At 44.0% G+C, this 11984-nt stretch overlaps 1 protein-coding gene across 1 annotated transcript in view; it reads right to left on the minus strand.

Annotated features, from left to right (window-relative positions):
- LOC144179680 (cytochrome P450 4V2-like) overlaps window positions 1–1724 on the minus strand; it is a 41907-nt gene extending 40183 nt beyond the window's left edge. The window contains exon 1 of the mRNA XM_077708126.1: window positions 1260–1724. Within this exon, the coding sequence (XP_077564252.1) occupies window positions 1260–1518 (259 nt within the window). The 5' untranslated portion in view covers window positions 1519–1724. The remainder of the gene's footprint in view (window positions 1–1259) is intronic.
- Between the last annotated feature and the right edge of the window lie 10260 nt (window positions 1725–11984).

Here is an 11984-nt window from a genome sequence, read left to right on the forward strand (position 1 = left end):
AAATATTTATCACCTCATTCTGTGTCCCCCTCGGCGCATAACTTCACTGTAGAGATAGTCTTGACATGCATATAAGCGCCATATTTAAAAAAAAACAGTCGACTTAACTTTGATCACCGTCTATATGTTGTAGGTTTTTTGTTTAGCCGCAAGCATTCCAGTCAATGAACTCAAGTTTCCGTTGTAAAGAGGCGGCTAAAAGTCTTTAACTTCCCTTAAATAAATTATAGAGAACCCATGTTGCGCTACGCGCCCATTCCTTACGTATTATAACATTCCGGTTGGAAAATTTGGTCAAGATATTTTCAAGATTTTTTTGCCCAGACAAGAGGTTAATAATGGTTGGAATTTAATCTGTCTGCCTCATTTCTAGTACACTAGATAGAAATGTACATCTTTGCTTGAATGTGTTATTTTAATGCATATCACTGTGGCCAACGTACATAAATATACATTTAAAAAGCCATTACACACATTATGAATCTGTCTCATTCCCAAACACACCAGATAGAAATGTATGTCTTTCCTTAACGCTATCAATTTTCAGTTTGTCACTGATGCCAACACAGGCACTTAAATATTCTAAAAACCATAACACACAACCACCTCGTTTCCTGCAGTTCATAAAAGGTGGATCCGATGATCTATGGGTGTAACCGACGGAAGAAATCCAAGGATTCTCGTTACACATTTTTTGCTGTAGCGGACACATTTACAGTGCTTTGCCTGATTTCCAAAGAAAAGAACTCTGTAAGAGCGAATGCACGAGCTTGACCTGTTGCTGAATGTAGCAATTAGCAATAAGGTCACGAACGAAGAATTACAGCAAAAAGACACCAAAGATCGCTGTAATTGCAAGAACTTTAACCTACAAAGGCTAAATATATCACATTCTAGTTCTTTGAATCCACTTGCTTGATAACATATCTTTCGGCAATCATCAACGAGCCCAATTTTTTACACATAAACGGCTTTACAGGGTGACTTGTGTAATGTATGGGCAAGTTGTTTTTCCTTGACAGACCACATTTCATCACCTGAACGTTAATATATTAGCGGAAACATCACGTTCTACATACAATACATACACGTATAGCGGCTGCTTCGACTACTTAGCTCATTGTGCACATGGCCTGCACCAAATATTTTGCGTGCTTGGAAGAACCAGGTTACCGAAAGGAGTCCTCATGAAACGAAAAGTAGTCAAGCAAATATTGCTGTTCGGCCAACGTGCCCTAAAGCCCGCGCTTTCCACTTACCCGACGTCGCATTGTGCGGAAGATCCTTCCGGTACTTCCAGTACACTGATAGCAGGAACCACGGGGGAAACCAATCCGGACCTGGTCCTGGCATCGGCCGAAGTAGGTTCCAAGCTTGGAACCATCGGCGGCAGTGCATCGCTATTAGTGCGCACGAGAGTATCACGCTGGCCCATGGTAAGGAGGGCAGGAGTGCGGTGTCGAACCTCGACGGTGTGAAGAAGTTCAAGTTGACGGCTGGCACGGCACCGGCGGACATGATCTGCCAGCAGAGCCGAATGAGCACGACGAGCTGTCAGCGAGAGCGGCGGACTGAACTTGACACTCTCAGCGGCACCCTTGACGTCCCGCTCTTACGCGCATCTCGAAGACGTCAAGATCCCACGTGGCGTCTTGCGCAATGCCCACGAAGGGCATTTAAATACAAAAGACTAAAACGTGCCGCGCACCTTGTTGTTGGGATCGCCATGGCCGAAAGCAAGCGCGGTATTCTTAAACGCACAAGGAAAAACGCTTTCGCCGCATTAAAATTGTGGGTTTTACGCTTCTAATTCAGTTTCGATGCAGTCAACAAGTAGTTGCGTCCGAAGACTGTCTACGCGAGAAGAGGTTGAGGGGAAGGCCGCAAGTCGGGGATTTCTTAAATCTCTGGCGTCTTTGTTTCTATTGTAGGAGAGACCGCCCTAGCGGCTCGTAACATATTCTTCGAAATCCTCGTTCTCTTTCTCAGTTTCCCGCTAATAATTACATAGTGGAGTAGAACAGCTCAGTCAGAGAAGAAGAAAAATGAGACACAGAGAGATGCGCTGGAGAAAAGAACGGTTGAATGAAGGAAGGGGAGCCAGGCAGGTTGTACGACTAGCGATGTGAGGTGGCGGTGAAGAAGACGTTAATTCCACACCCCCCACAAACAAGCACAATGACTGAGAACAACCGCGCAATGTTTGGACTGCTTTGTGGAGCAGGTTTCAATAAGGAAGCCAAGGTATTCGTCGCGGTACCTATCGCTGGGAATCGCAACACGCGGGGAGCAGAAAGGGTTTTCTTCCTCTGCTAGACTGGAATCAAGGTAAAAATACACAAGCAAGTTTTTACTCGGCCCGTGCCAAGAGCGGGTGACTATAATGGGGCGCAAAGCCCCCTTTGAAAGGAGACAATGAGAAGCCTCACTTTAAACGTTCCTCGGGTACCTCGAGGAAAGACGCGGTGAAAGGGCGTTTTCGTGCAGCCGAAAACAAGGTAATTTTGTTAGCATGACAACTTTGCAATTTGAGAAGCCGTGAGGCCGACAGATGTTACCGCTCTCTCCCCTGTTTTGTTTTCACTGATGCTCCGGATTAATTTTGACCACCTGGGGATCTTTAACGTGCGCCGAAATCTCGTACACACGGGCGTTTTCGCTTTTCGCCTCCATCAGAAAAGCGGCCGCCGCGGCCGGGAATTGAACCCGCGACCTCGTGCTCAGCAGCGCAAACTTGCGACAAAAGTAGCATTACGGACGGACAGGCAAGTTTGCTTGCCTAGTCCGCATAGATACGCGTCGGCATTTAAAACGCACCTTTTTGTCAAAGCTATTGAAGTCACGTTTACACATGGAGAAACACCTATTTGCAACTCCGTCACCACTGGCCTCTGCCGCGTGCATTAATGCCGGAACAGTGGGGCACTGTTGTCTCAACATGGAGAGCGCCCGCACTCACTTCAAGGACTCTACAGGTACCCGTCATTGCTTTTTTGGCTATTTTGTGATGCTTTTGGAGCCTAAAATTAGTGCAACTCGCCGTCTGTATTATTCTAGGCCTTCCCACAAATCAAGGGAACAAGGCATGTGCACGCACTGCCTCACTTGCACCATCGACTTAGCTGGCGCAGTAGCCCGTGCTGCAGCAAGTATTTTTCTTTTGTTGTGGACACGTGTCGTTGTAAAGTAGCCTAAGTTTAAGGGGCGGCGGCATGAAAAATCACACTCCTGTCTCCGCGTTTGGCAACGACACGTGCCCGGTAGAAAAGGAAAATACTGGCTGTAGCGTCGGGCACCACCCAAATTAGGTTGACTTCTCCTAGCAGATGGTGAATTATGTTTCCTTGGCCTCTAGAGGGGCATATCTCGGATTATTGTGAAAAAAAATTTCTGTTGTAGCCTTTATTAAGGTGGAACGAGGGGCCGGCATCGATTTTGTTTAGGTTCAAACACTCTTATTCTTGCTTCACACCTAGTACAAATGAAGCAAGTGGGCTCTTGGAAGTGTAAAGCAAGTGTGTCCTGCAAGAACCCAGTGTGACAGAATTCAAAAAAAACGTGCCACCCTCATTCCTCTCAGCCACCGTCGAAAAATGTCAATACTTACTCTGTTCCACAAATTCTACTGCGCATCCCCCCTGCCCCCCGCCCACGCCTCCATTCCTTTGATTGTAGTAGCAACTCGAAACAGGTTCTGTACCCTCGTCGCCCTAAAACTAACACGTTTGCGGAGTCATACTTTATTCGGACTGCTAAACACTGGAACGTTCTACCAGATAACATTGGTAAGGATACAGAAACATTCTCAAAGTTACTAATAACCCTCCCGAGTGACAATTTATGTTGATTTTTTATGCGTTCTCTTTTTTTTCCGCTTCAAACCGTACCACATACTGTATGTTGATTTGCAGTACTGACCTCCACGGGTGGCACTTTGTATCTGCTGTTCAATTGTATTTTGTAATGACTTGTGCCACTGCGATTGTATCTCCCCTAACCCTGTAAAGGAGTCTGCCTGTGTTACGTAACATTCCGAGTGTATTCACACATTTCTGTGTCTTGTTTTTTTCGCAGACGTTTGTTTGCTGTTTTCACGGTTTTTCACGCATTGCCCTTTGCAATCCTCAAACATTTGTTGATAAATTGATTGAAGGGTTTAACAGGCCGACGCAACGCAGGTGATGAGGCGTGCTGTAGTAGAGGGCTCCGGATTAATTTTGACCACCTGGGAACTTTAACGTGCACCGAAATCTCACACACACAGGCGTTTTTGCTTTTCGCCTCCATAAGAAAAGCGGCCGCCGTGGCCGGGAATCGAACTCGCGTCCTCGTGCTCAGCAGCACAACAGCTACTAGCTTGAATCCTCCACATAACGAACCAACATGACCAGTTTTCAGCATTGCACCCTAGCTCTATGACGAATTGCTGGCATTAGTAATGCAGACCCAGTGGCCAATAACTAGGGATAAATTCAGCCTGATGCCAGAGTGTTCAACCTGTAAAACCTTCGTACAAAGAAAGAATAAACTATATATTATTGCGAAAGAAATAAATATTAACAATGAGCCTCGGTGGTATAAAAACGACATTATGGTAGTTTGAGCAGATGTCAATAGAAGGCGACTTATAACCTACAGAACATCCAAAAAGCTGTTAAGGCACTTTTTGAATGTATGAAATATTTTTAAAATACAGTTAATAAAGGAATCAGGTCTTCAGATTAGATGACTGCTGCGGGTGGAACGTGCGGGTGGAACTCGAAACTTCCGCGACTTGAAATAACTGTTGTGAAACTGTAAGTCAACTTACTTCATCCAACTCAGCGGAGATTTTAGCGCATTTTTACTCGTTCTTGATTAACTCTTACTACACTCAGGAATGTTACAGTCGTGGACGAAATTAACAATGACAATCTTGACAGTTCCAAATTTGTTGTAATTTGTTGTATCAGTCCCAATCACCAACAATATCTGCGAGCCATAAAGAATTAAAGGAAAGTATTGCGGAAATTGGCTGCAGCCAGCTCAAGGTAGAATTGGCGCTGGAAACGTTTCACAGCAGACTTACCGCGGTAGAACAATAAATGGCCAAAATAGAAGATATTTATGAAAAAGTGGGGCGTGCTACTGGCGAGTTTGATCACAACCAAAACCAGAATAATCTTTTGCAATCTCGTCTTGACAAACTCGAAGACAGAGCAAGGCGTGATAACTTGTTGTTTCATGGCATCGTTGGTGTTAAAGAATCATGGGACGAAACTGAAAAAAAAAAATATTGAACCTCTTGGAACCCCACTTTGATGGCAAGGTGACAGGTCAAGATATTGCACGTGCTCATCGCCTGGGCCAGTTCTCACCGTCACGGTGCCGGCCAATAATTGTAAGATTTGCCAACTTCAAAACGCGAGAAAAAGTTTTTTTCTGGAAGAAGTAAGCTAAGCGAGCATTATATTAGAGTGTCAGAACATCTATCTCTCGGTACGCGTGAAGCCCAAAAAACCCTGATTGACTTTGCCAAATCCCAGCCTAACAATACTTCCTTCAAACTTAAATGTACAAAATCTTTCTAAATGGCAAATACTTCTCGTGCGACCCTGTTTCAGGCAAAGTAATTGAGTCAGGCCGTTTCCCTGGGGAAGAAGCCTCTAACCACGCCCCTAAGAACGATAACGCACACAATTCTTTGCCATCTCCAGCAGCTTCTAATCTTGTCTCAGTACCCAGCACTTCGTCCCAGCCTCTTGTGTCATATGACTAACAACTCTGAGGGGATGTGGCAACCACTCCTCTTTATCACGAGCATCGGTCCTTTCCACAAATACCCGAAGAGTAATAAAAAAGCGCACCGAAAATTCCGCCGCGATTCACTCCTGCGCAGCTGACATTATCATTCTAACCGAAACATGACTCCCTAGAAGCATCCGTGATAGTGAAATTTTTGACTCTCCCCTAACGTATAACTTTTTTCATTGTGATAGGGAGGCGAGGCAAGGTGGTGGCGTTTCAGTTGCCTTCAAACCGCATCTTGATTCATTCGCTCTTAAGATATCTTCGTCCTTGGAAATGATATGGGTATCGGTAAAACTGTCGCATCGTAGAATGATATTAGGAGCCTGCTATCGCCCCCCTAACGCCCCAGCCACATTTGTCACTGAACTTCATGACGCCATAAATAGTGTAATCACCCGCTATCCTTCATTTCTTGTTTTCGTGTTGGGAGACTTTATTACCCAGGAATTAATTGGTTTCCACCAATCCCTTTCTCAAGCCAAGCATTATCCATTAACCAACAATTTCTCGACTTATGTGTGCATTTTAATCGAACTCAAATGGTCTTAAAGCCCACTAGAATAACAGCTACGACTGCTACACTACTGGATTTAGTGTTCAAAACTTGTCCTGACCTATGTTCCGAGATTATAGATATGCCGAAATTAAGCGACCATGCTTTATTAAATTTTTCGATCAATTTACCGGTACAGAAGGCGACAAGGCGAACCAAAATAATAATTAATTACAGCAACGCCGATTTCACGAGAATAAAGCAGGAACTAGACGCCTTTTTAAGTAAATTTTTCAACGGCTTTGATGAACGTACTGTTGAGTCTAATTGGACCCTTTTCAAAAATCAAGTAGCACACCTCAGCGGCCGTTCGAGAAATACCGGTTCGAGAAATTTCTTATAACCCTAAGGTCCCTTGGTATAACCACAATATCAGGCGTTTAGCGAACAGAAAAAAACGCTTTTATCGCTTAGCGAAGAAGACTGATAGTGAATGCCGTTGGTCACAGTACCATGCAGCAGCTGAAGAATACGTGTCCGTAATTAAAAACGCTAAAACGAACTTCCTTACTAACACTTTACCGGACATGCTGCGTAATAACCCTAGAAAATTTTGTAGCGTAATAAACCCACACGAGAGAACAACAATAGCCCTGACTGATTCAAACAGTGAGCGATACCGGAATGTGAGTGTGCTAGTGTACTAAACACTGCATTTTCCAGTTGTTTTTCACGCACATTAACCTGTGATACGCCAGAATTCAGCTCTTATGATTATATCCCTATGTACCCTGTGCTCACAGATACAAATGGAATTTGTAAAATCATTGACAGTATACAAACATCACCCACTTTTGGTATTGACTGGGTTAATCCAAAGTTCCTTAAAAGTACTAAACAGTGTTGTTCTATTATGTTACCTAAAATTTTTCAACAATCATTAGACGTCGGTGAACTGCCATCGGACTAGAAAATTGGAAAGCGGGTTGCAGAATTTAAATCAGGGGATAGTCATTCACCGTTCAAGTATAGAGCCATATCAATCACCAGCGTTCCGTGCAAGATCCTTGACACATACTTTTTTCTAACATACCAAATTTTTTGGAATATAATTCATTTTTTCATCCAGTACAACATGGTTTTCGTAAGACTTTTTCATGCGAGACGCGACTACTGCTATTCACTCACAAACTGTATAGTATTCTTGACCGCAGTTGTTTTGCTGATTGCATCTTTTTAGATTTTGCGAAAGCGTTCGATAATGTTTCGCACCGATTACTCCTACTAAAATTAAGAAATTTGGGTCTTGATACTAATACACTAAAATGGATTGAAAATTTTCTCACTAACCGCCGACAATTTGTACTGGCTAACGAGACAAGCTCTTCATTTGAGCCTGTGCTGTCGGGTGTCCCCTAAGGCACAGTATTTGGGCCACTACTTTTTCTCATCTATATAATTATTTGCCAAACTGTATTTCTTCCCCCGTCCATTTATTCGCTGGCGGCTGCGTCCTTTTCCGTGAAATAATAACCACAATGAATGATGCGCATGCGCTACAGGATGACATTAGTGCTATATCTTCCTGGTGTGGTAGGTGGCAGATGACCTTATACGTTGACAAGTGCAAATCCATGCGAATGTGTCGTGCCGCTACTAATCCGTTTTCATACCACTTAAACGGCACGCCACTGCAATCTGTTTCATCTTACAAATATTTAGGCCTTCGTGTTACATCCGACCTATCATGGAAAGTTCACATGGAATTTATCATCAACAAAGCCAACCGCATGCTTGGCTATTTAAAACGCCCCTTTCATTCCACCCCGTCGTCCGTAAAACTTTCATTTTTACAAAAGCATCGTACGCTCGCAACTTGAATACGCATCATCCATATGGGATCCTTCCACGGAAACTCTTACTCATTTGCTGGAAATGGTTCAGAACAACTCGGCACGTTTTGTTAACTCAAACTACCACCGAACAACCAGCGTAACCACAATGAAAAACAATTTGGGCCTTCCACTACTAAGTTCACGTCGCAAAATCGCACGTCTCTGCCCTTTCATAAAGTTTTTTCCACAGCACTTTGCGAGATTGTTTAATCACTTCGCCATCATATGTATCATCGCGTCTGGATCACACGCGAAAAGTCGGCGTCATCAGTTGTATTACTAAGGCTTTTTTTAATTCATTCATCCCGCGTACGTCCAATGACTGGAACCACCTTCCACGAGACATTCTAGAAATTAACGATGTCAATTTGTTTCGCTCTGCATTGTGTAGTGTTACTTGAATAAGTCTTGTTTTGTGCACGCGCAATTTCTTACGCGTGAAATGTATTTATATTACTGTATTACTCCCGAAATGTATGTACCTGTACAATTTTGTATGCCTGTAGAAATAAATGTGTTAAGTATCTTCTTCTACATTGCTCGAGACAGCTTGGTAATTTTTTAAATACCTGCCTGTTTTCATGCTTTTTTCCTCCTTAAACCCACTCCCCTCTGTAATGTATTACCCTGAGGGTACCAATAAATAAATAAAATTAAATAAATAACGTGATTTGTTTTGTAGTAGCGGTCTTTAATTTGTGATTTCTGCTCACCCCAGTGCACTGATCAGGGCTAGGAATGCAACTATACAACATTATGCCATTTCAAGGGCATACAGAGCCCTTTAGCGGCTCACCTTGTCGTCGTAGTTCGCTGTAACGCTCTTCGATGTCAAGCGACTGCCGGTATAAGGCGGCGCAGTGAGATTACGGACGCAAGTAAAGCCCCACAGCGTAGCCGTCGTCACGGCGTCCCGCAGAGGCTTCGAAAAGCAAGCGGTTTACATAGCCCTATCAGCTCGCAACTCGTGAACCGCTGGCACTTGTCATACATCCCCCCGTTGTTTAGTGCAAAGAAAACTGCAGGTACATTTGAGACAAAATACACGTAATTAACCGGCAGAACCCGCGTCCATTTAGTTAAGAACTAAGGAATTCATCGTACTAGCGAACATTAAGACAGCGACAAAGCTAAAGAGAAGACGAAGCACACGAACCACTCTTTAGCTTTGTCTCTGTCTTAATGTTCGCTAGTACGCTGCATTCCTTTGCCAGTAACCAGCTCGCCCAACTTAGCGCTTTAGTAGTTAAGAACGCCATTTGGGTTGGTTCTTACGATAGTAAGAGATAAAGGAGGCCGCCAAAAACGACGCGTTCTAAACTGCGCAGTGAGGCACCGGTACGTGCGAGATTCCGCTCGCGTAGTTCCAGGCTGGGGCGCGCGAGCACTGCGAAGGTGGGAAATTTGAATTGCATTGGACAAGCCTGCGTTATTTCATCAAGAGAGCAGTGAGACAGGAAGGCGAAGAGCGTGATGGGTGGTAGCAGTAAGAGGATAAAGCCGCCAAAGGCCATGATGGCAAATCACTGCTCTGCACACCCGCAAGCTTTCACGTTGAGTGGAACTAACGGCTTAAATTTTTTTTCTCCCTTTATGTTTGGTGTTCGAGACTTTGATTGGAGAAAATCTTGTTGTATGTTTATATTTCGATAAAAAAAGCACTAAAATTAGGAAGCAAAAGTGCGGATATTTTGTTGACGGCGAAATATACCTCAATTTGATTTAAAGCGCTCACTCAACCGGCATATGGAACTGTACGGGTGCTAAACTTGTTTTCGGCCGAATTTGTACTATCGTTTCTTCTGCCGTGATAACGGCACTGCTGTGCAACATTCTAACACAGAACACTCCGGTATACGCTGTCCGTGGCTTACAAGTTCTCTTTGCTATTCTGTGCGTAGTAAGGATAGTCTATTGAAAATGGGAAACGACGTTCGTTTAACGACAAACTCTAAACACGCCCAAATGTTTATGGTAAATAATGTCCTTGTACTAAAAAAAACTAAAGGCAACTATAAAAAAGACGCTTTCAGCACTTAAGCAATGCGTAAAAAATAAAAAAGAAGCTTTACGAATTTCTAAATAATATTCGGCAACCCGAGTGAGAGAACGATGTTGAATTGTTATGGCAAACAGAATATTTTTCGACAAGTGATACCGGCAGAAATTGCATAGCATTATATTTTTCGTGAATACTCCCGCGTACGAATCTCTCTGTCTTACTGTTTTTAGGATCATCCATTCTTTACTTTTTAATGTCATTTCACCGTCACCGGATATTTATTACTTAATCAATACAGTGTTTATGGAGTATTACCCAAGCGTTATTTTGTACATCGCTCGCTATCCCCTGCGTTGTTGCCGTACCCAGAAGAATGGAGTTCCTTTGCGTTCTTACTAGTAAGGCGGTTAGCCACACTACGTTAGGCCTAACTTCCAATTTTGAAGTTGAGGATGTTAGGCCTAACGACCTATCGTCGGGTTTAACACCTCAAACCGGCACCCACTCAGAAAATTGCTCACTGAACGCCAAGCAGCATGTGCCGATTCGCGCCGTATACCCCAAACTCTAACGGTAGGCCTTCGGAGCGAATACCCCAGAGTTGCTGTGGGTATTCTGGAAACGTAGTGCGTACCTCAATTGTAGCACATACTCGCAGTGTGGGATTGGCCAACCAAGGAATCCATCACGCGAAAGCTTTGCGTTCAACCATCGTCGTCGTTAGACGGAGGGGGGCATTGGTTTTTTTTGCTTGTTCGGGCGTTCTACAAAATTCAGGGATTCGTCTTGTGTACACGTGCCTCCACACAAGCAATGTCGGGTACATGTACCAACCTGCTTCCAATGGAAAGAACAAAGCATTCAAAGGCCGCTTTTAAAATAACCTTTAAGAAGCAAAGCCACGTTTCAAACTCGTATCAGCTTCGTTCAGAAAATCCCAGGGTGTCCTTTTGTTTTAGCGACGATTAAAGCTTACAGAGTGTGCCCCAGAAACGACAGAAACAGCTATAGAAAATGTTTATCGGCCGATCTGCGGGAATATTTATCCGCAAGTCCGCTTTTACCTTGAGCAGCGTGCGTAGGCTCCTGCTCGCTAGCTCGGCGTGCGTTTTTTTCCTTTTCCCCTCCAGGCGCCATCTACCTCCGGCGCTCGCTTAACTCTCCCAGCCTTGCGGCCTCCAAACTTATCTCGCCTTTTTATAAACAGCCAAGTTACGCTTTAGCGTCAGGTGTTTCCGAATCATTTGGGTTTGGCTGCCAAGTCAATAATCCATTATTCTGGTGCGCATATCTGGAAAAAGTTTAGAATACTTACGTTTCAACCATAGAAAGCGAATTTTTAATGAAGCCGTTACAAACTGCAGGTTCGGGGAACTTGGACAGACTGTTTGGCCAGTGGCAGTGTGCCGAAACTCCAATGATTAATGGATAACTGTGCCACAGAATCCAAGCGCTTCTGAGAGATCTGGATGCGATGTCTGAGTGTCTGATCAGTCCGTGTATACGATTCACGCAGGTTCGTCGTCTGTCTCACTTTGGTGCAGAGTCTCAAATTTCAGTCCAAATTGCAAATTTGGCAATCAATGTGGAAAGCAAAGTAACCTGGACACACCGACAAAGAGTCTGCCTTCCCCGATTGAGGGAGACGGAGACATGTTTGGCGGGATTTGTGAAGTCCGAAGGGGAGGTGTTGCTTTACGTACTTCATCAGACTACTTAGTACCAATACAAAAACATCACACTCAACATGTTTGCATTCGATGCTGTCTGCGAAGGCGACCCTTGATTGTCGTTTAGCTATGCT

The sequence above is a fragment of the Haemaphysalis longicornis genome, unplaced genomic scaffold, assembly GCF_048455015.1.
Source record: "Haemaphysalis longicornis isolate Haplotype H1 unplaced genomic scaffold, Haemaphysalis longicornis Haplotype H1 scaffold_4, whole genome shotgun sequence".
In the NCBI taxonomy this organism is placed as follows: Eukaryota; Metazoa; Arthropoda; class Arachnida; order Ixodida; family Ixodidae; genus Haemaphysalis; species Haemaphysalis longicornis.